The 26,464-nt window shown below is 39.3% G+C and overlaps 1 protein-coding gene across 1 annotated transcript in view; it reads left to right on the top strand.

The window, feature by feature from the left end:
* MYO3B (myosin IIIB) overlaps window positions 1-26,464 on the top strand; it is a 392,885-nt gene that overhangs the window by 43,889 nt on the left and 322,532 nt on the right. The window contains exons 3-7 of the mRNA XM_042446679.1: window positions 3,510-3,693; window positions 4,780-4,914; window positions 11,008-11,112; window positions 11,404-11,503; window positions 19,408-19,484. Coding sequence (XP_042302613.1) covers window positions 3,510-3,693; window positions 4,780-4,914; window positions 11,008-11,112; window positions 11,404-11,503; window positions 19,408-19,484 — 601 coding nt within the window. The remainder of the gene's footprint in view (window positions 1-3,509; window positions 3,694-4,779; window positions 4,915-11,007; window positions 11,113-11,403; window positions 11,504-19,407; window positions 19,485-26,464) is intronic.

Here is a 26,464-nt window from a genome sequence, read left to right as displayed (position 1 = left end):
GTTTGTCTTTTATTATTTTTCTAAATATTATTACATCTTATATGATTTAGAATTATTGGAGACCAGTATGTTTTTGCCTGTTGGTCACTGGGAAGTTGCTTGGAAATTGAAATTGCTCCTTCTTATTGACAAAGATTTCTTGAAATGACTTCATAATCCTGGGAGTAGTTTTCTCATATGGATATTAGTACTCTTGTGGTACACAGACTATTTGGGGATTGCAATTTTGTCTATACATCTAACCAGTTTGTGAATTGGAACTGATTGTGATATCTGTGGGGTTTCAGCTTGATCATAGAGCCATTATATCTGGAAAGTTTGAGACTACATTCTTAATTTGAAGCTTTATTTATAACATTGTGTTATAAACAGAACTATGTTCCTATATGTTCTTATATGTATATAGCCTTACATTATGCATAGATTGTGTATAGATCGTTATAATTCAGTGTTCTGTAGTAATTATATGCATTTTTTATTTTAAGGAATCATAGAGTTGGAAGAGACCACAAGGGCCTGCCATGCAGGAACACACTATCAAAGAACTCCTGACAGATGGCCATTCAGCCTCTGTTTAAAAACCTCCGAAGAAAGAGAATCCACCATACTCAGAAGCAATATATTCCACTGTCAAACAGCTCTTACCATCAGGAAGTCCTTCCTAATGTTTAGGAGGAAACTTTTTCTGTAGCCTGATTCCATTGCTTCATGTTCTAGTTTCTGGAGCAGCAGAAATAGGCTTGCTACTTCTTCATTATGACATCCTTTCAATTATTTAAACACAGCTATCATTGTCACCCCTTAACCTTCTCTTCTCCAGGCTAAACATACCCAGCTCTCTAAGATGCTCATCATAGGGCATGTTTTCTAGACCTTTCATCATTTTGATCACCCTCCTCTGGACACACTCTGGACTCCACTTTGTCCACATCCTTCTTGAATTGTGGGTGCCCAGACCTGGACACAGTATTCCAGGCGAGGTCTGACCAAAGCAGAATAGGGTGGTACTATTACCTCCCTTTGTCCACAGTATACTCCTATTAATTCAGCCTAGAATTGCATGGTTGCATCACATTGCTGACTCATGTTCAACCTGTTGTCCACTAAGACTCCTAGATCCTTTTCTGATGTACTGCCATTAAGCAAGGTGTCCCCCCATCCTGTGCATTTCATTTTTATTGCCCAAGTGCAGTATCCTATATTTCTCCCTGTTAAAAATCATTTTGTTAGTTCTGGCCCAGCTTTTTCATCTGTTAACATCATTTTGGATTCTGATCCAGTCTTCTGGAATATTTTCAACCCCTTTTAATTTAGTGTCATCTGCAAATTTGATAAACATGGTCTCTATTTCTCTTCAAGTCATTGGAGATTATCACATGGGGGACAGGACATCATTGTCCCATCTTTCCTGTGTTATTGCGGAAAGGACTTTCAGATGACATTGTGCTTATCCAGACATTGTCTCATCTGAAAAGCGCAGGTGACAGTGATTGCACGAAATACTTTCCTATGACATCGCACTGATCCTGTCATTGTCCTGCCATCATTGAAGTGGCATTGCCTGGCATTTTGCATAATTGGAGTTCGTGTTAATGCAATGCCACTTCAATGATAGGATAATGACAGGATCAGTGCCATGTTATGAAAGACTTTTGCACGATTGCTGTCATGGATGCAATAAAGATGGGGGAGCAATCCCGTCCCTATCTTGTCTGTGTGTGATAATCTTTGATAAATGTGTTGAATAGCACTGGGCCCAGAACACAACCCTGTGATTCCCCACTAGCCACTTCTCTCCAGGATGAGGAGGAACCATTTCTGAAGGCCTTTTGGGTTCAGTCAGTCAGCCAATTACACCTAAGAGTCTCATTGTCTAGCCTACATTTTACAAGCTTTTTTTTTTTTTTTTTGCATTATGGGGGAGCTTGTCAAAGACTGTACTGAAATCAAGATACGTTATTGATGGTATTACATATTTGTTGCATTTAAACGTTTTGTCAATTTTGTTTGTGTGTTTCCTTCTTTTTAGAGGTTCTTTTCTTTGGGGTGTATACACAGTTATGTCAGTGTCATACCACTATAATTGTCATGGCTCCATCCTAAACTTTTGGAGATAGGTGAGGTATTTAGAATGTACCTTGAAAAGAGAGTGTTTCATAATTTTTATCAGTTTAGTAATTGAGGCAGGCACTCACAATACCTTGAGGAATGTAGTTTGAGGAGGGAGGATGGACTAGAGCTCTGTAGCAGAGAATTTCAAGTACTTCATCAAACCAAACATCCTAGGATTCATTATGACGGAACCAAGGCAAAATAGTATGAAACTATAAAACAGTTCTGCCTTAACAGGATATACTTATAACATTAGAAGAAAGTTGTATAAAAACACTATGTAGAAAGAAACCAACTTGTAGTTGAAGGAGTTACCTAGGATGCTGTAGCATGGCTTAGTTCTCTTTTGATCCTGGGGAAGTCAAAAAGACATTAAAAAAAGTAAAGTTATTCCTATGAAGCTGGGCAACTGAGAAAGAAACATAAATTAATCTGGAGGAATCTGACCACATGTTCTTCAAATGATCTTGCAAGCACTTAGTTAATGTTTGGCCAAATCATTAGAGTAGGAAGGGAAAGAAAGGAGATGGCAAAGAATAAGTTTGGAATATTTAGAAATGCAGATATTGGTGTCTATAAATGTCTGACCATGTTCTTTGCTAAAAGGCATACTCTATTAGGGGGAAGTTGTGTTCATCAAGAGAATCTCCAAATTAGCATCTTCTACAGGCACCCAAAGCTGCATTAATAGAAAAATACTGTACATGAATCAGTCCATTCCTGTCTTCCTGTAACAGGCAAAAGGCAGGTGTAGGAGCTGGATTTGGTATCAAATGATTATATTTTTACTCTTTGAGTGTTTTCCATTTCTGTGAGCAATGAAAAATCCATTATCAATGCTACAGGGTTCAGTTTTCTTTGAGAGAGAGAGCTATGCATGCATGCACATCATTTATCTAGTATCTCCTTCCTTTACAAATGTACAAGCAGTGCTATTGAAAATAAGCAAGCTCCTACATACAGGTAGTAAAACCCCTGATCCTGCAACAGATTGCTCAAGAATCTGTGTTAACTGTTGGGATTTAAAGTGGTCAACTCCACCCCCAGGTGTTGCTGTTCATATTTAATTGAATGTTATTCATTTTTCACATTTAGGTAGGAAGTTGCTTGCATAAAGTACAGTAAAGGAGAAATGTTTGTTGGGAGTGAAAATGGCTTTAGAAGGAACTTTATTAAACATTTAGAAGATTTCCACATGCCAGTGCTGTAGGATTTAGAAATGGAATCTGGATTGAACCTTCTTGGAGATGTCACCATGCATTAGTTTCCTGAGTTGCAAAAACCTGTTAAATTAACAGTTTATTTTCTGACAACTTTCAGTAAAGCCACTAACATATCTTGATGGAATGAGATGGTTATGACTTGCCAAATAAACATATTTCTTTCCTTTCCCTTAGGAAGCCACTCTATGGATTGTTTCAGTATAATCAGAATATGATTGGACTGGAGTCTTTACCTGATCCCTCAGACACTTGGGAAATAATTGAGACTATTGGAAAAGGAACATATGGTAAAGTCTATAAAGTGACTAATAAAAAGGATGGTAGTCTAGCAGCAGTGAAGATTTTAGACCCTATCAGTGTAAGTAAAGACAATGTTTAAAAAAAGCTGCTTGTGCATTGCATGCACAAATGTGTATGAAGTTGATATTCAGGAATTAGACAAGATGAAAGTGTTTTTGAGTGAACATTCAGGGATTGTATATCTGAATAAGGGAAAGAATAGTAGCAGTTTCAGTACTGTATTTGGCCCCAAGCTGAGATGGAAAATTTATTCACACTGAGAAAAACCTTTACAAATGCATCTGTTTCAAGGTTTGTGAAACTATTAACCAAATAATACAGGTATCTTTCTATGATCATAAAGGAAATACAAATATCAATTATCGTTGTTTTGCACTGTATGCAAGTAAATGCACCCAACTAAACATGTGAATATTTGAAAATGTGTTTACGTGGAAGTATGAATTAAAAATGTGTATATTAGCGAAATGTGTACCAAAATAATGTATTGCAAATGAACATAGAACAAGGCCACAATTTAAATTTTGAGGAATTTCTGAGAAAGAAAAGCAAACAAAACCAAGAGTTTTGTATGTCTTTTAGCCCCAAATGAATGCCAATATACAGTGTTAGAACCACATAATTATAAGGCAGAGCTGTAGCCATAGGCAACGTTCCTGTATCCTGTGCAAAGAGGCAAGATCTAGCTTGCTAGCTGAGATTTGGCAATTTGTTCAGTACAGAGAACTAAATGAAACATTATTTGCTTTTACAAATTGAAATGCATCTCTGTGATCAGAAGGGGCAAGAAGTTACTCAACAATAGCTAGCATCTGCAGGTCTCCCTGTACTGCAATAAAAGTCCATGCATTTCACATCATCTGTCTATAATAAAAGGCCACAGGCTATCCCAGATCATGGAAATATGCTCTGTCATGCTCTGCCAGCTCACACAATCCTGCACAGTGTTTGACTTCAGTGAGATTTAAGTTGCCTCCCTGCAACCAAGATGACACTTGCTATGTTGTATATTTATTTTCTTTCTGGGTGAATCAGACTCTTTGATCTGATAGCTTCAATACATCTTTCCCCACAGAAACTAGCAGTGATAAGGCTGTGATATTTCTAAAAAAAACCTCCTGATATCAGTGTGTCTCCATTTTAGGATGTGGATGAGGAAATTGAAGCGGAATACAATATCTTACAATTTCTTCCTAACCATCCCAATGTTGTTAAATTTTATGGAATGTTTTACAAAGCAGATCAATATGTGGGCGGACAGCTCTGGCTTGTGCTTGAGGTAAGATATTTTGGATCACTAATTTTTCATTAATGGTGCCAACATTTGTGGGAGGGGACAGTGTATGTGTATGAGAGATCCAACAAATGTCCATTCTTATCACATGGATATTGGGTACAGGAAAGCAGGTATGTTATCAGAAACACCTGCTGCCCTGTAAATGCATGGCCCCCTGTCATGTATACATTGCATCAAGGGGACTTTAGTTAGAAGTAAATGTCTCTAGATCGAGTTGGTCTGTTAATCTGCCTATCTCTCCATCTGCCTGTTTCTGGATCCAGATAGTCTTCCTCCCTCTCTCTCTGGAGATTACCACATTATTAATAAACCCTATTTACTTCTTCCAAGTTACATTCAAATTTGGGATGCAGCCAGGTATAATTACATGGATTTTGCCACCATTTCTGCCTCCTGTCTCCATCCAGGCAAAAATCCGGCTAAAATCAGTCCTCAGCTGGCCGATTTGCAAAGCTGCGAAGCTCCCAAAAGTGAAAAGCAGCTGGTTGAGGGCAGATTTTAACCAGGTTTTAGCCTGGATGCAGTCAGGAGGTGACAATGGTGGCAAAATCCATGCAGTAATACCCGACTGCATCCCAAATTCAAATGTAGCTCAGAAGAGGTAAATCGGGTTTATTAGTAATGCGATAATGTCATAGAATCATAGAGTTGGAAGAGACCACAAGGGCCATCCAGTCCAACCCCATGCCATGCAGGAAATCCAAATCAAAGCATCCCCGACAGTCAGCCTCTGTATAAAGACCCATCTCCCTCTCCAGTTGATCTCTCAGTCTTTCTCTGGATCCACTTGCTCTCTTGATCACCCTGTCTCTGGATCCAAGTTTTAAAATTATAACATTTGAACTAGCCCTAAACATATACAGAAAGGTTTTCTATAGATAGCTTCCATATTGGTTGTAACATTCATCTGAAATGGCACTGTGTTGCATTTCACACAGAAAATTAAAAAATAAATTGTCAGTGCTCAGAATCAGGAAACAGTATTATTTCTGTGTATGTGTACTGTAAGGATTTACTGAATGAGAATCTAAAGAAAGACAGTAGGCTGTTTATGCTACACAATTACAGATGGCCTGCTGCATGCACAGATTTTGCATCCACAGGTTCAACCAACAACAGTTTGCATATATTCTCTCTCCCTCCCCCCCCCCCCCCTCTCTCTCACACACACACTCCAAAAAGCAAACCTTGATTTGGCTGTTTTGTATACAGGATGCCATTTTACTATGCCACTGTATATAAGGTAATGGGGAGAAGGAGAGCAAATCTCAGTGGGCACTTAGAGGTAGAGAAAGGATTTTTAAAAGCCTTTTTTCTGGACCATTCCTCTGTTCCTAACTTTCCACTCAAAGGTCCTGTTTGACCTGTGCATAAATTCCTTTGTAGGGTAGATAGCAGCAGCATTGGGGATTCAAATTAGCAGCAGCAGGGGAGAGATTGCTGTGTGTGTGTGTTAACTGTCTTTGAGTCAGCCTCGATTCATGGTGACCTTGTGGATGAGAGAGCTCCAAAAAACCCTGTCCTCTTTTACTCTGTTTTGGTCCTGTAAATTTGGGCCCATAATCTTCCTGATTGAGTCTGTCCATCTGGCATGCAGTCTTCCTTTCTTTGTGCTGCCTTCTACCTTTCCTACAGGTAAATATCTGGATGATTTGCAGATCTCTGCGCATTTTTATCCTAATTGTTTAAAAATAGCAACAACCTTCCCATACTAAGTGACACTGCTGGAATTACAACAGATTGAAATATTGGGGTTATTATGTGCAAGGGATTGTGAATTCCATTCAGTTTTGTTCAGTTCCGTTCAGTTCTCACAGATTTTGGGCTCAGAATAGCCAAATTATCAATTTACACTCGCCTTCCACATTCGCTGAGGTTAGGGGCACAGGACCCCTGTGAATGTGGAAAAACCGCAAATAACAAAAACACTATGTTTTTACCTGAGAGAACACCTCTCTAGGAATCTCTAGGTCCTCCAGTGCAACTCTGTGGTCAACATCTTCCAGACATTGACTATAGAATTGCGCTGGAGGAGCTACAAATGCCTAGTGGAGTGTTCTCTCTAAGAATCTCTAGGTCCTTCACTGCACCCTTTGGTTAAAGTTGACCATAGAGTTGCGCTGGAGGACCTAGATAGTCCTAGACAGAACATATTAATAAAATCTGTGAATAATCAAATCCTCAAAAGTCAAAGTCGCAAATGTGGAGGGACGAGTGTAGTTTTTAGTTCTTACAGATTTTGAGTTTTAGGCTCAGAACAACTAAATTATCAATTCAGTTTTCAACTTTTCAACCAGGCTTCAGTTAGTGGTCTATAGAATTTTAGGAGGGAGGAAAAAATAAGAAACTAGACCCTGCAAACCTGAAGTCTACCCACTTCTTTTAGTTTAGAGCAGGAAAACATGGTAGAAGGGAAAGTTTTAAATAAGCATCCCAGCCTCTGGCAGCACTTCCTTGGTTGCCCTGGGGCTGCTTTGACCTTTTTAAAAAACCCTAACCAAGTCTGCTCCTGTGTCCCCTGCATCACACCTGCTTTGACCTTGAGGAATACTCCTTTGTGGATTGCAGTCATCTAGCCAGAGGAAAAAAGGGTAAAATGTTAGCATTATTAACCTATCTGAAATACCCTGTACTTCAGCATTTGTATAGCAGTTTTGTCTGCATGCAGCAGTTGCTATTTATAACTCTTAAATTCAATGAAAGAAATTCTATACAAAGGGCTCAAATGCTTTCATGACTGTTTCTTTGATGAAATCATATATTCTTTGTGATGTGGCTAACTTCTGGAATAATTAAAAGTTATTTTTTAAAAAGTGCTCATTTCCCTTCAGCATATATCTTCAGGCTTATTAATTATGAATGATATATTTCTCCTATTGATATATTTCTCACTTATAATCCTATTGAATACTTGGGTCACCTACGACTGAGTTCCTGTTACCTAAACCTAGAATGGGCAACTTGTGGCCTGACAGATGGCGCTGGATTGCAACTCCTATCTTTCCTCACTATTGTTCATATTAGATAGGAAATGCAGTCCAACATTATTTGGTGGGCAACCTGTCACCACCTTAGTGTGTGTGTGTGTGCGTGCGTGGGCATGTGCCTTCTGTTTACCTATGGTGGCACCATGAATTCCACAGAGTTTTCTTTGGCAAGTAACACTCAGCGGTGGTTTTGTCAGTTCATTTCTCTGAAATGTAGCCCACAGTCCCAGATGTTCATTGATAGTCTCCCATTCAGGTACTAACTAGGGCTGACCTTGCTTAGTTTCCAAGATCAGGCAGGATTTGGTTTTTATTGTTAACCACCTTTGGGTCAATCTTAACTCATGGCGACCCTGTGGGAGTGACAATTCCAAGACTCCCTCTCCTCCACTGCTCTGCTTAATTCCTGTAAATTCATACCTGTGGCCTCTTTAATAGAATCCATCCATCTACCATGTGGCCTTCCTCTCTTTCTACTATTCTCCACCTTTCCTAGCATTATTGTTTTTTTCCCCATTGAGTCATGCCTTCTCATGATGTGACCAAAGTATGACAGTCTCAGTTTTGTCATCTTGGTTTCCAGGGAGATTTCCTGCTTGTTCTGTTCTAGGACCTATTTGCTTGTCTTTTTGGTTGTTCACAGAATCCTCAGTACTTTTCTCCAGGTCCACATCTTGAATGAATTGATTTTCTTCCTATTTTCTCTCTTAACTGTCCAGCTCTCACATCCACACATGGTAACAGGCGATATAATGGTTTGTATGAGTCTAACTTTTGTGCTCAGTTATACATTTTTGCTCTTTAGGATCTTTTCTAGTTTTTTCATAACTGCCCTCCCCATTCTTAGTCTTTTTCTGATTTCTTGACTGCAGTCCTTGTTCTGATCAATATTTGATCCCAGGTATGAGAACGCTTTTATTATTTTTATTTCCTAATTGTCTAGGATGATTTGTTTTTATGTTCAGCAGTAAGCATGCCTTTGCCCTTTCTTCCTTGACCTTCTTTAGTAATTGCTCTAGGTCTGTGATGCTTTGTGCTAGTAGTATGGTATCTTTAGGATATTCAGGAAGGCAAAATGAATTCCTGGAGCCTATTTTGATTATTAGGACATACCCCATAGTGGACATAACTGGAAACTGGAACACATCTGTTAAAGAACTGGATACATATGCTGTTGACTACCTGCAGCATCATTTGCCAACAATAAAATTTATCTCATAGTAAGTGAGGTGTATCTGTTTTTGATATCAGTCTTGAGGAGTCCTGAAATTGTAGCCAGTTCTTGCTCAGAGCAGAAGGTAGTGGGTAGAACAGGGAATTGTGCACTTTTATAAATGTTATTGTTCTCTTAGCATGCTGATAGCCACCTCTAATTTCTGAGTATTCGCATTTTGCTTCCAGCTCTGTCAGTAGTCAGCATGACCCAAGTGTGCTATTAGATGGAGGAGTGCTGATGCCTCATCTTAAATGTGTTATTGTGGATCTAGTAGTGAACCATACTGTCAGAGGAACTTTAGAGAGCAGTACTGTTCAGTCTGAAACTATGGGTTGTTATATCCCAGATGGTCCACTGATAAACATAATAAAGGATGAAAGAGAAATAGAAGGGCTATGGCACAATACCCGCCAGACATACAAGGGTGATGCACTAAAAATGCAGGTGAAAACTCATTTAGAAAGGTTTTGATTTTAATTGTTTTTTTCTTCCTTCATTTTAACTTTGGGAAAGTTGTTAGTGGGGAAAATGCAAGAAGCTGTGTTTTTCTAGATTAGAGTATTTCTTCTCAGTTGTTGGCAGAATGGGCCATAAAACCTGGATATAGAGAGCTAGGTCTTCAGTCACTTTTATATATCTTGTTAGCAGAAGCAGTGATAGAGCAAAGGTTTGAAACAACTCTGATCTTTGCTGCCATTTATCATGTTCATTGGCCTGGTTCTCTCCCACCTCCACTTTCTTGCCCCAGTGCCTGGATTTTCCCTCACATACAACCAATTTTGGGAAACCAGACATTGCTGTTGCATGCCTTCAATTCTTTTCCAACTTATGACAACCCTAAGGCAAGCCTGTCATGGGGTTTTCTCGAGCTGAGAGTGTCTGACTTACCCAAGGTCATCCAGTGGGTTTCCATGGCTAAGTGAAGATTTGATCCCTGTTCTCTAGAGTTTCCAGCATCAAAGTCCAATGCTCAAACCACTACACCATAGGCACACAAGAATTTAAAAACTTTGTATTTGTGCTATTAGATACAGATATTTTAAAAATAATTTAAAATAATAAAACTTTTCTGTTTAAAAAAACAGTTTTGTCTAGTTGAATTGTCTACTAAAATTCAGTGACAGAATTTGTTTGTTCAATTCCTTATTCCTCCTCTGGACCTCTGTCTGACACCCAGTAAGTTGCTGCAAAGTTACAATATTGTAATGGTTTAGATGTAGAAATAGTCTGATCTGAGAGAAGGCACCTTTTTGTGTTCCTGACAGACACTGGAAACATTACTTTTCTGTCTACAGTTCCCAGAATGCCTTAGTCAGTATATGATAGCACTTAGTCAGTATACGATAGTATACTTAGTTTACGATAGCAACTGGTGTGTGTGTTTGTGTCCTGGAGTGATTGGACATGACCTAGGAAAGATGTGGGCAGAATGTGGCCTTCAAATCTCTTTTGTGGCCACCACTTCTGTGAATGAATAAAGACAGAACTCCACTCTAAAGAAAATAAGTGATGCGTGCAAACATCTTATTTTTAGCCAAATTATTGCCCTAGAAGGCCCCTAAGCTGTAGAAATGCAAGTTATTCTTACTCTCTTTCATGAAAAGAAATACTGTGTGCCGCATGCAGAGAGGAAAGCTTATATCTGTGTGACCTTTCTCCTTGCACAGATGAGCATGGAAAGCCTCTGAAGTTCACAACCTTCCAGATTGTGCTTGTTGGATATGGTTAAAGCTGAATTCTTCTGAATGTGCTTACTGTCCAGGTAGAACTCCTGATAGATCCCTGCAGACATTTGCAAACTGAACGATTCTGTTGAATAAAAGACTTTTTCCTTTTTTTTGCTTTATTCTTCCTCTCCCACCCCTTTCACAGCTGTGTAATGGAGGATCTGTCACAGACCTTGTCAAAGGCCTACTGAAGTGTGGCCAACGGTTGGATGAAGCTATAATCTCATACATCTTATATGGTGCTCTCCTGGTAAGGATGTTCATTAAGCTTCTAATGACAGCAGAGGGTGCAATTCACTCACTGGATACATTTTCCGTTTATAAGTGATGGTGTTGCTGGCAGTAAAAGAGACAGGCTGTTATAGCAATGTGATGTCTGTCTGTGTGTGTGTTGTTCTGAAGATGCAATACAGTGGGCAGATGTTTCTATAGTGTAAGTGCAGATTGTCTTGATTATCATCTCTAACATTAGGAGAATTGTATTTAAATATGGAATTAAGCATCCTTATTACTCTCATGTCTTCTTATTGTTGACACTCAGGGTTTGCAACATTTGCACAACAACCGAATCATCCATCGAGATGTCAAAGGAAACAACATTCTCCTGACAACAGAAGGAGGAGTGAAGCTTGTTGACTTTGGTAATAATAGTTTGCTTTTCCTCCCTTCCTTCCTTCCTCCCTCCCTCCCTCCCTCCCTCCCTCCCTCCCTTCCTTCCTTCCTTCCTTCTTGTGCTTCTTAGCCCATGGTTTTTATTTTTGATAGCACAAAAAAGCAGAGACTTTTTGGTATCTGAGGACCAAGCTACCTAACATTTTTAATATTCCCCATGAGTGCAGGGCTGCTTTTTTTTTTTTTTTTTAAAGGAATTACCTGTACAGAGGATTCAGTCTAGAATGAGAACCTAGCGTAGAGCCTGTAATGATTATTTGCCTCATTCTGGAGTCCTGATCTGAACTGAACTCACTGTTCTTATAATTTGTGAATTGTGTTAATTTTGTTCATATTTATTATGGAGGGCAAAAGGTTCAAGCTCACAATGCTAATCAGATGAGGGGCCAAGAAATAGCAATTTTGAAAAACAACTTTGCACTCAAGAACAGCGCTGTATGATTAAAGTTGTGATTAAAGCTGTATGATTAAAATGAAGGGTAATTTTGCCCTCAGAGCCAAAACTTTACATTACATGTATTGCCAATGGGATCTTTTAAATTATTGCTCACAGTCAGGTGGGGAGCTCCCCCCCCATTTTTGCAGGGGGAGGAGAATGATTGGGTAGGAAAACAATCATCCTACTCACATTATGTGGAAATAACTCCCTTTGTTGTCCTCCCTCTCCATCTTTAATTAATTTACCAAACATAGACACTAATGAGATAATCGTATGCCAAATTGCCACCAGGATAGACACGCATTGTAACCATCACCGATGGATCTTATCACACTGCCCCATAGCCAAGCAGTAGGCAGCCCTTATCTAGCCTGGGCTTCTTCTGTAGTTTTGCAAGAACAGGATTTTCCCATTCTTGAAAAGCTGCAGGAGAAGCCCAGGTTGGATATGGGCTGCCTACTGCCTGGCTACAGGGCAGTGCAATAAGATCCATCGGTGATGGTTACAACATGTGTCTATCCCGGCAGGGAAATTGGTATGCGGAAATCTCCTTAGCATTACACCTACTTTACCTTTACTTTTTTCTTTAGGTGAAAATAGGAGTATGAGGGTTGGAATAATGCACAAAAGTGAACATGTAACTGAAGAAATAGTTTGGAGTCCAGGCAGGGAAAGTGTAATCCTGCTGATCCAGGGGAACACAAGCCCAGCAGCTGTGGCTATGCATCCATGTCTTTTTGAATTAATAGGCAGTAATAAAGACCAGCCTTGGGAAGTGAGGGATAATTAAATCCAGCTTTGGCCTTCCCGTTCTGAATAGCTGATGGAAGGTAGAGCTTCCTCTTCACCCTATAACAAAAGTTTTACATTGTGATAATAACTAGCAGGTGGGGGGGATACCTGCACACCTTTCATGGTGTAGCTATTTAACAGCTTTTTTTTGTGGAGAGCTCACTGGGGAATCAAACTCACTCCCAGGAGCGATGAGTTTGATTCCCTGCATGGCCTTCCACAAAACAAGCTGATATAATTATGGGGTTTTTCTAACCCTGCTGAAGGCCAAAGCTGGCCTCATGACACTCCAGTGGTATGCTGCCAGAGTGTCATGAAGTTGCCCATGTGTAAATGTCCAGAGCGGCTTCTGGAAGGCTTCTGGACATGGGGCGCCAAAATGTCATGCCCCAAAGCCACCGAAATCGTGGCATAAAAGGACCATCTGTTCGTCCCCTATCTAAGTTATTTTTATAGTTACAGGAGTTGGGGAGAAGTACAAGATTTGGTTTGTGCTTGGTGCAAGATTTGGTTTGTGCTTGTTTTGGGCTTTGAGGTGATGACAAGGCAGACCAGGAGGAGAGTGTGTTTTATACCAAGAGGCTAGTCATTAAAAAAAGTAGCTATTTTAGGCGGGATACATACCTCCATTTTTTAGCATGGTGGCGGCGGCAGTAGGGTTGGGAAGCGCGCACCTTTCACACGCTCCCTAACCCTAGTAAATACTGGGAGCGAAAAGTGGTGGCACCCTGTCTACATGGGCGCCGCCATTTTGATGTGATGGATGCCTAGCATCCGCACGTCCCAGTGCACTTGTGATTTGTCAACATGTCCCGGTGCACTTGTGACGCCGTAAGTGTGCCATTGGTGTATTGTGGTGTCACAAGCATGCCACAAGAAAAGAAAAGAAAACAAAACAAACAAGCTTCATTTATATACCGCTTTATACCACCTAAGCAGTGTCTAAGCAGTTTACAACTGTAAGCTAATTTGCCCCCAACAATCTGGGTACTCATTTTAGCGACCTCAGAAGGATGCAAGCCTGAGTCAAGCTTGAGCCCTTTTGCTGGTCTTGAACTTGCAACCTTGTGGTTTTGAGTGAGTGGCTGCAGTACAGGCATTTAACCACTGCGCCACCAGGGCTCCTGGCTTTTTGCAGGTTCTTTTTGTTTCGTGACGGAACCGTGTGGTTTGGCAGCTGCAGCTCCCTCGTGGAGCAAACCAGGGTGGCTGGAGACCGCCCTTTTTGGGTGGTCTGTATCCCACCTTAGTTACTTTCCAAAAAGTCAGACGGAATAACTGTTAAGCATTTTCAAATAATTGCAACTAAAAAAGTAATTAACCATTTGAGGAGAGGTATCTTGGAATGATGTGGCCAAAGTATGACAACCTCAATTTGATCATTCAGGCTCGATCTGTTCAAGGACTCATTTGTTTGTTATTTGACAGTCAACAGTATCCTTAGCATTCTTTTCTAGCATCACATATCGAGTTGATTCTCTTCTTAGCTGCTTTCTTCATTGTCCAGCTCTCATATCCGTACATGGTGATGTAGAATACAATGGCTTGGACGATTATAACTTTAGTGCTCTTTACTCTTTAAGTTCTAAAGAATAATTCCTTGTCCTAATTATTTCATAGCCACCCTTCCCATTCCTAATCTTCTTGTTTCTTGACTGCAGTCTCTGTTCTGAGCAGTGTTTGATCCAAGGTATGGGAAATCTTCCTCATTGTCTAGGTTGAATTTATGTAGCTCCTCCATGGTCATTATTTTTGTTTTCTTTATATTCAGCAGCAAGCCTGTCTTAGTACTTTTTTCTTTGACCTTCCTTATTAATTGTTCCAAGTCCGTTCTGCTTTCTGCTAGTAGTATGACATCATCCTATGTTCACTCCTCCTCCAGAGTCTAAACTTACTCTTCATATGATATTTTCTGTGTTCAAGTTGAATAAGTAGGGTGATAAAATGTAGTCTTGCTTGACCCCCTTGCCTATTGGGAACCATTCTGTTTCTCCATATTCTGTTCCAACAGTAGCCTTTCGTCCTACGTATACAGATTTATCATCAGGACTATTACATGTAGTAGCACTCCCATGTCTTTGAAAGCAACCTCTCTTTGCTGGGTTCACAAAATGCTGTCATTTGCTCTTCTGCTTCATTTTTTGTACATAGTCCAAATCTTTCTACTGCTTTTGATTGTTCTCTGCTGTCTACTTTAGCATTCCAATCGCCTATGATGAGTTTGATGTTCTGTGTTGGTGTGTTGTCATTTTCTTCCTCTACACTTTTATAGAGTCTCTCAGTTTCTTCTTCCTGTGCCTCTGTGGTTGACGCATATACTTGAATTTATAGGTTTTCCCTGAAGCCTTATTGACACACACACACACACACACACACACACACACACACAGTTATATATATATAACTGTGAATTATATACTGGTATTTATCAGGTGGTGTTAATGGAGAAACAAGTGGTTTTTGTTCACACTGGATTGTTTCTTGCTTTGAACCTTTCTATGTGTTCTTATGCAAAGGAAAACATTTTTCAGTGACTTAGTTATCTTAGTCTATTCAAGAAAAAATCACAAAAGAGTCTTGTGGTAGCTTAAAGATGAACACATTTTATTTGATATTGTCTTTCACTGATGGCACTGTCCCCATCTGTCCTACTGCTTGATACGGGAGTAGAGGTGCCATGCCCAGCAGATTCGTCAGCCACACAAGGCTAGGTGGGAGAGATTCCACAAGAGCCACAAAAATTCCACAGAAACTACCCTTTTCAATCCATTCCAGGTAAAACATCCAGAAAATAGGCAGGGAAGTCAACTTTTCAGAAAACCAAGGATACCAAATTCTGCAGATGCCCAAGACTATATGGGATTAATGCCACAAGTCACAGAAATCGCTCAGGAATTACTTTTTACTACTCGTTCAAGGAAAAACATATGTGTTCTGGAAAATACCCCCAACACCAACGTTTCAGATAGTCATGATTACCAAATTCACTATTGCAGAAGAATAAAAGGGAGTGATGCAACAAGCCAGAAAAGAAAAATCAGGGCCAAAGCTCTGTATTCTAAAGCATGGCTTTTAATGCCAACTCTCCGGGAAATCATGTACAGATAGGCACAAAAAGGTTTGGTGGCTTTTTGTATCACACTCATTTAAAGTTGTGGGTGTCTGTTGAATTGGTACATCTCTCCATCTTTTACCGACTGCCCATGTGTATAAATTAAATTGATAAGGTAATAAAATGCAAAGTTACAAAAATTACAAATGGACTGTATAATTGGGAGCAGAAGAGGCACCCTATTTCCTCTACAAAAATAAGAACAGAAGCAAATTGTGGCATAGACCATGAATAATTAATGTAAAATATTAGAGCAATGCTAAAGAAAAATGCTAAATCAATAACTGTGCCAAAATGCAACCTGAAAAACATCACTACAGAATGGAAAGACCATGTACAAATAGATTTTGCACTGTAAAACTTAATTGACAAGAGCCAGAAGAACTCTGGACTGAAGTCAGGGACATTGTGAAGGAAGAATACAAAAAGATACTACCTGCAGCCCTGCAAAAAGATAAGATTCAGTGGATGATAGATACACCTCTTCAAACAATTCAGGGTAGACAAAAAGAAAAATTAAAATGTGAAGAAATTAGGTCAGAATCCTGAACACAACTGTTCAGCAACTTGTGCACAGGGACAAAGAGAATTAGTATAATAATCAATGCAGAGAAAAAAAGATGACAACATAAAAGGTAGCATAAGAGACCTCTTCCACAAGATATGAGAATTCAAAGGCAAATTGAAACCAAGAGTGGAGATGCTATATGGCTAGAAAGAGAATATGTTACATGATCAAGAAGTGGTAAAAAGATAATGGAAACAAGAACTGTATGCAAGAGATGCAAGGATAACAGATTCATTCAAAGAAGAACCATTTGAAGATGAAACTAAAATTTTAGAAAGTGAAGTGGAAACTGCATTCTAAGCATTTTGGAGAAATATTTATTTATTTATTTATTTATGTTATTTATACCCCACCCTTCAGCTCAGTTACCAGGAACAAATGGCATACTAGTAGAGTGGCTTCAAGCTACAGAGCTGTCAAGAAATATGAAAAATAAAACAATGGCCTACAGATTGCAAATGTTCAAGATACATTGGAATGTGGGATTAATCTTCCATGCAAACAAAGTGATGCTCAGAATTTTAAAACAAAGATTTTCATATATGAAACTAGAAATACCAGATACTCAAGTTGGGTTTGGAAAAGTTAGAGGCACTAGGGAGCATATTACAAACATACAGCACATAAATTTCCCCGCCCTTTCTCCCAAAAATACATTAATATATTTTCCCCCCAAATACATTAAATGTAACAATCCATTACTTTTTTCTTTTCTGCCTACATCCACGCATTCCAGCAATTGGATCAGGAATCCCTGCTTCCTGCTCCTCCATGTATGCATCCTTAGTATGAGAGCATCTGTTCACAGAAATAATGCTGGGGATGCTTTTTGTATTGTAGTGAAGGTCGATTGGTTGCCTTTCTAATCTAGATTTTAAATATTATTTTTCACATATGAAAATAATGCATCCTCCTTTTTCAAATGGCTGTGAATAGCCTCCAGCACATTTATTCCCTCTCAGCAGAAGGCAAAGTGGTCCTCTGGGCCCAAAAACTAACAGATCCATTTAATTTGCAATTATAGCTGTTAGATATGAATGTGACTGAAATGAGAAGCCTCCATATAAGGATAAATAGAAGATAGAAATGGTGTGCTTTGCAGCAGGCATTATTTCTGAATTCATGCATTGGTTTCTTAATGAGGTCAAGTAATAATAATTTAAAGAAACATACATACCATAACATTTTGTCTGAGAATAAAACACAAAGAACGTAAAAATCCTGTTTAGATTTACTTACAGGTCATCTTTGCTGAGGGTTGATTGGGAAGAGTTTACCGAACAAAATCAGAAGAATGAACAGCATCACCATAATCCACGAAATAAGCACTTTCAATCAGTGTGTCTTATTCAAAATAATCCTCTAAGTGAGCAACTCACCCCTCAAAATATAAAGAAACCCTGCTTTGTATAAAAACAAATTTAACAGTGCATTACTGCTAATTCCCTGGTAGTTTAATACTAGTTTTATTTTATTTATTTTTAAAAAAGAAAATGGGTGTTATGGAGGGGGGGGGCTCTGTGATTACTTGTGTGATGGATATGAGAACAGATGCCACTTTATCACCTGGAAGAGAGAAAACCTCCTTATTGATGAGTAGCTGAAACATTCAGTTTGAAGCACCAGTTGGACAAACACCTAGCCTAAAGCAATAGCTTCTTTAGCAACCTCTTTGGCATCAAACAGAAGGGGGTGGAAATCACTTTTCATCTGATGCTGTCTTCCTGGGACAATAATTAGCACCAGCTACTAGACTCAGAGCTGCAGAGATAATCCCATCAATGCCAAAAGAAAAGGACATGTCAGAAGGAGGAGGTTAGAGAACAATATTGGTTGAGTAGGATCTTCCAATAGTTTACACATAACTACCGTGTTGTGCTTTCCCAGTGGAACATAAAATCCAAAATCAAGGAAGGACAGGAAGCTATTTGAGAGCACAATTAGCTATGCTTCATTTAGATAAGAAGTGGATAGATAGGGCCAGATCATGAAAGGTCGGTGTTCTGTTTGTGTAGCTGACATTTCTGTCTTTTCATTTCTTGTTTTCAAAATATTCCACAGCACAAATTTGCCAAGAGTTTGCCAAAATGAAATCTGTTTACATTTCAAGCCAATTTTAAAACAGGAGCAAAATGCAGCAACTAGTTCACAACATCCACAACACTCTTGGTTCAGTTAATCAGATAATGATGGGGAAGGCGGTGTGTCAGATATCAGTGTGGGTTTGTGTTTGCAGGGAGGACAGAAGCCACTTGAAGGTAGAAAGGCTTGCCCTGGAATATAATTGACATTAGACCGCAAAACAACTACAACAGAATAAAAAACAACTACCAAACTATGTATTTAATAATCATTTACTGCGGTTATATTTCATTTTTGTAGCTCCCTTTAGGCTGCAAATGCACTGCCGAAATAAAACCCCTCTAATTGCCATGGTTCAGTACTATGGAATTCTGGGATTTGTAGTTTTACGAAATATTTTGCCTTTGTCAGAGAGCTCTGGTGCCACAACAAACTACAAATCCCAGATTTCCATAGCATTGAGCCATAGCAGTTAAAGTGTTGACAAACTAGTTTATTTCTGCAATGCAGATGCACCCTTAGAACCCTTGAATTGTTTGAAACAATGCTTGCAAAGGCTGCAGTCCTGTATTCCTTTAGGAGGAAGGTCCATTGACAGGGGCTTAGGGGCTGCATTGATCAGCAGATTGATGAAAATCAAATGTGCTGCTCTGTGCAAACATGGTGGAGATACTGTCATGTTGCCAAGTGCTGAATAAAGATCCAAATGCAAAGCTTTCACACATAGAATGGTAAAGGGAACTATTTTGTCATTCACCTCAGGCAACAAAATACCATGGGCCAGGTCCATCTACTAGCATGGAATATCTTGTAGGGACTTACTGAAAATGAATATAAGAATGATGTTGGGTCAATGTTTTGAATGTATTTATTATTACAGGTGTTTCCGCGCAGCTCACCAGTACCAGGCTGAGGAGAAATACTTCAGTGGGAACTCCGTTTTGGATGGCACCTGAGGTGAGCTATATAATTTGGCTACTATGGTTTGTTCTTAGTTCTGTTAAAATCTATTTTTAAGACTTTAACGCTTCAAAAATGTGTTCCCTGAATTCTCTAACCACCATTAAAAGATACTAGAGAGCTAATTTTAGAGCTTACTTGAAGTAATTGATATTATGTGGCAAACATCAGAAGGGAAAATAAACCCTCATCCTTGGAGAATAGTCCAAAACACACTGCAGTTTGAGTGTATCCAAATAATCAAGTTTGAGACCGCTTTAATTGTCCTGGTTCAATGCTAGGGAATTCTGGAAATCGTAGTTTTATGAGACACTTAGCCTTATCTGTCAGAGTGCTCTGGTGCCACAACAGATACCAGGGGCCCACTGTATTACTGACACACTTACTTACATTAAACAAAAATATAATTTTTATTTGAGGAATTTGTGGAATGCTAGAAGTTCCCATAGAATTATCTTCAGGCCACAGTTTTTTTAATAGTAGTGTCCAACTATTGTGGTAGATTCAAGATGACAGCTTTTGGTCATTCTAGGAATGACCTCTCATAATCTAGAGTTGTGGGTTGGGATCATGGGGGAAGGAATAGCTGGCTGCAGCATCTTAGCTTGTCTCTAGCTTGAGAAAATTCAAGTTTGCCCAAGACCCACTTTATATATCTCCTGCCACTTTGATATAAAGGATGTTCAGAAGAAGAGAAATCCCTTCCTGAGAAAATCAATCCACCAGAGAACATACTACTGAGTCAGATGGGTCAGTGATCTTATTCAGTGTTTATTTGTAGACAGGCAATAGCTGCAAGCATTGGATGGCAGTGGCACTTTGTAAACTTGCATTTATGTACCACAGTTAGTGGCAAACCATACAGGAGGCTTCCAGACAAGACTTATATTGTGCAGTTACCTGCTTCATTCACAGGCTGTTATCAAGGATGGGTACCTGCATGATGTCTGCATCCTAAATTGATGCCTATGGGAATTGTTTTTCTACTAGCTTTCTTTATTAACCAAGAAATGGTGGGGCAGTGGTGATGGTGATGGTGATGGATCCAGCATTCCTGTAGAAGACATTCCTGTTTAAAAGAAATACCATTTGCTGTTAATGACAGGAAGATGTCTATTATATGTTTGGCATACTGTTTAAATCAGGTCTCAAAAGTCAGAAGCACGATGCCTCACCTCTGTCTATTCCTTGGCATACATTTTTCCCTCCTTGCTTCTCAGCAAAGACAGAATAGGAATGCCATTCAGCATAAAGCTCCTCTATTAAACAGTGGGTAAACATATCTGGCATACAAAGGATTCACCTTTCATGCCTGGGACATCATAATGACCTCAGTACAGTACTATGAACTATATTTTGATCATTTTTTCTATATCTCCTCCAAGATATGATCTTGATTTCCCAGAATTTCCTGATACAAATACCTCACGAAGAAATTCAAAGAAACCCAATAATGTCTTTGTCAGTGAGGCTTAGCCCCAGGCTGTAAAAAAACCAAGGTCTCAGGTGCATGCAATGTGCACAATGGGAAATGCTGACTCAGAGGAACCTGATGAAACCTCAGCATGGAGCTGTGTCATAACAGTCCAAAACTGCACTGTAGACATGAGACAGGAAGCTGATGAAACACAAGCAAGAGGTTGGATCAGAATCCTAGCAAGTGTTTGTGTATATAAGGAGGAATGCTCCAGTACACTATGATGAGTGTTGTGGATGTCGGTTGGTGGTGGAGCATTATGTCAGATGGTGTAAATATCGTTGTATCGTGCTTGTAAATATTTCTGCTGCTACTAAGATTAAAAGCCTCTTTGAAAGAACCTCAGCAGTTGTGATATTTCCAGACTCAGCAATAGCGTTTTTTTTTTTTTTTTGGGTGGCTATCTTCTGTGTTTTCCCCAGCACTAACAGTCTTGTCAAAAGCCTAGTGTTTTTCCTTCTGTCATTAAGTATCCTGTTTGAAATAGAGAGTTATATACTCCTTAAAAATGCATTTTGGAGCGTGTGAGAAACAATAAATGAAATAACAGAAAGGCCTGTTACAGACAGCCAAAATAAAGCTGCTTCGGTCCCAGTGGAGGTATGGTGTTTCAATGATGCATGATTGAGAGTCCCCAAAGCCACGCTCCAGCCCTAAGGACTGGAGCATGGCTTTGGTGTGGCTTCTGGACTCTTAGGACGCATGCATCAGTGAAACACCATACCTCCACTGTGACTCGAAGCAGCTTTATTTTGGCTGTCTGTAACAGGCCAAAGTATCTCAAAATCTTTAGGAAATCATTGTGTTTTTTATTAACATAAACATAAAAATAATACATTTTCAGGATTTTAAAAAATGTCCCTACTGAGAAACAATGTATAATTTTCAGTGATGTCCCTGAAGTGTCCTGTTGAACAAAGCCTTTCAGCTAGAAGCTCTGACTTCTGCTAGAAAAGCACTGCCGCTTACCTAACTGCAACAGATTTCTTTTGATTGATCTGTCAAAATGATAACTCATAATGTCCAACTTGCATTTAATATTGTCTCTACTACAGAATTGGCCAGGGACTTTTAATTACAATGCCTTTAAATACCTCTTAATGAAAAAAATTAGCTCCCAGCATAAGTGATAGAGTTCTGTGTAACTGAAAATGGTAACTTCAGTTTTCATGTTGTTTTGGAAATAATTGGAAATAAGCATTGTCTAATGCACACACTAATCCAAAAAGGACCCTGTCTCTGTCCCTTTCTTCCCTTCAGTATTTTCTGTTCACCACTAACTGGCCCACATCATCAGGCTCAAGGTCAGATCCCAGTTAATAGCTGGAGGTTTCTTTACTTTCTATTGAGCTTTACTTTCCCCTTTCTTTGATCTGGATGGACATCTCATCCTGTACTTGAGCTCTTTGTTTAAATAAAGAGGAGAGTTTGTGCCTACTAAATTCTAGGAGAATGGTACAGAAGTCAAGATGTACAGAGCTATTTAATTTTTGATGCCTCGCAGGCATTTGAAACTAATCATGCATAGACAGATTTGTTTCAATGGGGTAATAGAAAACAAAATCTAACCAAGAGCAGTCTCCAGAAAAACAGAATTTACAGAGAATGTGCTTTTTCTAATGCATAAGAACTGATAATATAATTTTTCTGTTCATTATGAACTCGCTCTTACTGTAACTATAATTTTGTAAATTATTCTCCAGTTTGATTATATTTATGCTGTGCTCTGGCAGAAGTGTTATGGAGGGATGCTCCAGACAAAGAAATAAATGACTATTGAGAACGGGGGTTGCATCCAGGAATGGCTTTTCCATGGATGGCAAAGCAACATTCACATGAAGTACCTCTGCCTATTAATTCTCCCTATTTCCACACCACATTTCATCCCATTCAGTACCCCCTCCCACTCCCTATGCAACCTTTCCAAAGGGCTGGCAAGGCTGATGTGAGGAGGAGCAGATGTCAGATTCTTTTCCTACTATCCCACTTGCACTTGCCTCTGCCTGGATTCAGTTACATATACATTTAGGTGCACACAACACACTGTGTTAGTGAATACATCAAAGGGAGGGAGAGATCAGAGGATCCTGCCACCATATCTGTCTGAGCAGAATGGTAGCCTCTTTGGCAGGAACCCTAATTCTATGGCAGGAGATTATGTGTATGTAGTATGAATGAATAGATGTCAGGAATGTGGAGAATGGGCATAATTCTAGCTTTCTATTTCCATGAGTCCACTTGCACTGTGGAAAGGATTTATGTTTTCAGTTTACATGGATGTGAGGAGGGAAAGAAAGAGGCTTTGGGGTTTTTTTTGCCCATGTCTTGCTTTGTGTGAGATTGCATCAGTGAGTGCTGCCTCTTCAGCCTTTACTTTCATTTCAAATTATGCCCCCTATTATAATGTTGCTGCTGGTCTGTTGGGGAATCATATGTTGTTGTTGTTGTTGTTATTTGCCTTCAAGTCACTTCTAACTTATGCCAACCATCAGGCGACCCTATCATTTTTGGGGGGGGGGCAAGATTTGTTCAAAAGAGATTTGCCATTGCCTTCCCCTGAGGTTGAGAGCTTGTGACTTGCCCAAGGTTACCCAGTGAGTTTCATGACTGGGCTGGGAACTGAACTCTAATCTCCAGAGTCCAACACTCAAATCACTATGCCATGCTGGCTCCGTGGAATCATACATCTGCTATGTATTGATAGCAATTCAGTATACTTAGATATGGGTCCTTGTATAGCCAAGAGAGGAAAGTCTATGCACAAAGTGTTTAGTAGATCTGGAGGACCCAAATATTTGCAGAAGAAATAGGAAACCACTTAAAGAAAGCCTTAAAGAAAGAAAAAAACCTAAATAGCTCAAGCAAAGACTGAGCACATTTGTTGGCTACAGAACATTGACTCACTGTTTGGAGGAGATGGAACTATAGGTTATCATGGAAACACAGGCCCCTACAGAGTCAGAGCTTAAAAAACACTTTGAAGCCCACAGCTGCTTAGAGACATGTGGCTAGGAACAATACTAGCATACACCTTCATTATAATATCCATGAAGGACACTGTGTCCTACAATATCCTTAATTATGTTGATGTGTTCAGTATATTTTATAGCAAATTTTAGAAGCATAATAATTTTGCAAAGGTCAGGAAAGTTACAACAAAGAAGTTATAGTTGGAACATCCCATAGTTTGCTTCCCCCTTGCTTATACAGGATTTAACATTTGTATAGCATATTTCAGTGTTCAAAGCAGGTCACTACCATTTCCTCAGTACTGCAGATAGGAATCTAAAGCTGAGATTGTACCCATTTGCTGATTGGTTTGTTGTGCTGACTATGGATGGTAGATGTTACAGCACAACATCTGGAGAGCCACATGTTCTCTACGATGGGCACCATGATATACAATATCATAGTGGCTTTTGTGCTAATGTCCACATGGATGCAAGATGTTTGGAAAGGGGAACAGGACCACAGTGCTGTCCACCTGTGAATACACACACTATCAGCCACACTCCCTCAGCATATGTGGGTCTGCTAGAGAGTGTATATGTGTATTGTGGGTATCATGTTGCAGATGTTAAGTCAAATGCCTATATGTAAGAGGTGCAGGCTCCCTTCTTCACAATAGAGATGTGGAGTGTACACATGTAGTGTACATGCAGAGAATGTTTAAAGAATGCTGTTGTCCAATCCTGATCTACATAACGTACAATTTGAAGTGAGTCTCACAAGTCACTTCATTAGGGATCCATTGATTAACCATAAATAAAGCAGTCAGACCTTTCTGTGATGGGATTGACTGAAGATCATCAAACAATCTTCATAGATAGTATTTTTGCTACATTATAACCATGGTGATGTCTGTTGTTTAATTTTTTAGAAGGGAAGAAAACAAAAGGCAGTTGATTTTTGGTAGGCATAGCAAAATTGATAGTGATATCTCTCCTTCAGAGTCACTAAAGAAGGAATTCATTTACATGATTTCAGTGAAGTAATATTATAGGAAACAGATGTTTTAGAGAAGTGGATAAAGAATTTAAATAAACTAGAAATGGCTTAATGTCTCTCATAGTGATCCTGCCTTTGCCCCCTTCTACTGTCTGTTAACAATAAAAGAAAACATATGATGGGTACACAAGGAGGTCTTTGCATCTAAGATGTATGTATTAAAACATCACCCTAGCAGGATGCTTGAGGATCATAAGGCAAATGGTTGCCAATTGTCTCCAATCATTTCTTTCAGTGGGATGAACACAAAATAGCAAAATGTTTTTCTTTGTTTCAGTTTTCACCTCTTTTTAAATCTTATTTACTAGGCTTTTGATGGGGACCACACACTGCAAGAAACCTAGATGCTAAGTCTGTCCTCATATCTACTTTGGCAACACCATTAAAGGATCTAATGATGTCAGCCACTTCATGAAGGCTTCATTCTGTGGCTCATTTTATAATGTGATATTGCCATCTTTTGTCAGTAACAACTTTTTTCATTCTGCATAGAGCAGCCAGACCGGTATTACAAACTGGACATCAGAAATAGCAATTTTCATGGATTTGACAGCTCTGGTGGGCAGAAGAGGAATTAATAAATACTTTTGAGATGTAAATAGATATTTAGAAACCTGTGAGGGAATGTACCAGTTTTGCAGGTTGACCTCAAATTAGCTGTTGTGAAGCAAAGGAATTTAAAAGGAAGATTAGAGAAGGAGACTGAAGGTTTCCAATCCAGTGGGAAGTTCCAGTCTATCACCAAAGGTTTGAATCAAACAATGGATTACAGAATGAAGATTGCAGTTAGGAAATTAGAAGGTTTGAATTGGAAAGAGCTGCTATGAAAGAACTGGACAAGATCCTAAAATGTAAAGATGTAAGCTTGAATACTAAAGAAATGATTAACAATTATCGTCCACTCAGTCTGACATCAATACTAGGAAAAATTCTAGAGCAGATCATTAAACAGAGAGTCTGTGAACATCTAGAAGGCAATGCCATAATCACAAAAAGTCAACATGGGTTTCAGAGAAACAAGTCATGCCAGACAAATCTAATCTCTTTTTTTGATAAAATTACCAGCTTGGTAGATGAAGGGAATGCTGTGGATATAGTATATCTTGATTTCAGTAAGGCTTTTGACAAAGTTCCCCGTGACATTCTTGCAAACAAGCTAGCAAAATGTGCGCTAGACAAGGTAACTGTTATACGGATTTGTAATTGGTTGACCGGCCGAACCCAAAGGGTGCTCAACAATGGCTCCTTTTCATCCTAGGGAGAAGTGACCAGTGGGGTCCCACAGGGCTCTGTCCTGGGCCCAGTGCTATTCAACATCTTTATCAATTATTTGGATGACAGAATTGGGAGCATACTTATCAAATTTGCAGATGACACCAAATTAGGAGGAATAGTTAATACTCCAGAGGACAGGATCAAAATTCAAAATGATCTGAATAGACTAGAAAGCTGAGCCAAAGCTAACAAAATGAAATTCAACACAGAGAAATGT

Source organism: Sceloporus undulatus, chromosome 1, assembly GCF_019175285.1.
Source record: "Sceloporus undulatus isolate JIND9_A2432 ecotype Alabama chromosome 1, SceUnd_v1.1, whole genome shotgun sequence".
Lineage (NCBI taxonomy): Eukaryota > Metazoa > Chordata > Lepidosauria > Squamata > Phrynosomatidae > Sceloporus > Sceloporus undulatus.
Note: the sequence above shows the minus strand (reverse complement) of the source record. Positions and strands in the feature narration are given on the sequence as shown.